At 42.3% G+C, this 579-nt stretch overlaps 1 protein-coding gene across 1 annotated transcript in view; it reads right to left on the bottom strand.

The window, feature by feature from the left end:
- Positions 1-103: 103 nt before the first annotated feature.
- LOC107577620 (cullin-9-like) overlaps positions 104-579 on the bottom strand; it is a gene marked incomplete at both ends in the record, with an annotated part of 7,023 nt that continues 6,547 nt past the window's right edge. The window contains one exon of the mRNA XM_016263677.1: positions 104-341. Coding sequence (XP_016119163.1) covers positions 104-341 — 238 coding nt within the window. The remainder of the gene's footprint in view (positions 342-579) is intronic.

Genomic DNA, 579 nt, shown 5'->3' with positions numbered 1-579 from the left:
AATAAATAAATAAATATGTATGCATGTATTGCATCTACCTCAAACTAGCTTGAAATAGCGGTTATCTATTTCTTAGCTAATTCTATTTAAGTCAAGGGCTCACCTCAGGATGGACAGCTGCGCAGCCCGATCCGCTCTGTGCTGGTCCATGAGGCGGATGAGGTCCTGGAAGGTGTCTCTGCTCCGCGTTACCTCATTTCTCTCTTCCTCCAGTTGGGTGGCGTCGTCACAGAGCAGCTGCTCCAGGGTCAGTATAACCTCTTTAGTGGCTGGCATTTCCTTTAGACTCACCACCAACATCTTCAGCTCGGTGTCCTTAAAGTCATGCTCATCTTGAGACTCTACAAAGGCAAACAGAGCTGCATGTTACTTCAAATGAGGTACAGACATTTGTAATCCAAGCCAAGAATGAATGTGTATCGCTTTATTAACATACTGCTTATTAGAGGGGTGTGTTGGAGACTATGTATTTTAGCCTAATGCTTTTATAAACCCCTCACTGTTCAAATCATCCCTGCACTCCTAACTAATTACATTATGATGGTAATTATTAGTTGTTTGTTAACTTAGCAGGTTTTT

This window comes from Sinocyclocheilus grahami, unplaced genomic scaffold, assembly GCF_001515645.1.
Source record: "Sinocyclocheilus grahami isolate Dianchi unplaced genomic scaffold, SAMN03320097.WGS_v1.1 scaffold6608.1, whole genome shotgun sequence".
In the NCBI taxonomy this organism is placed as follows: Eukaryota; Metazoa; Chordata; class Actinopteri; order Cypriniformes; family Cyprinidae; genus Sinocyclocheilus; species Sinocyclocheilus grahami.
The sequence above is the reverse complement of the archived record's forward strand: the minus strand, read 5'-3'. Positions and strand labels throughout refer to the sequence as shown.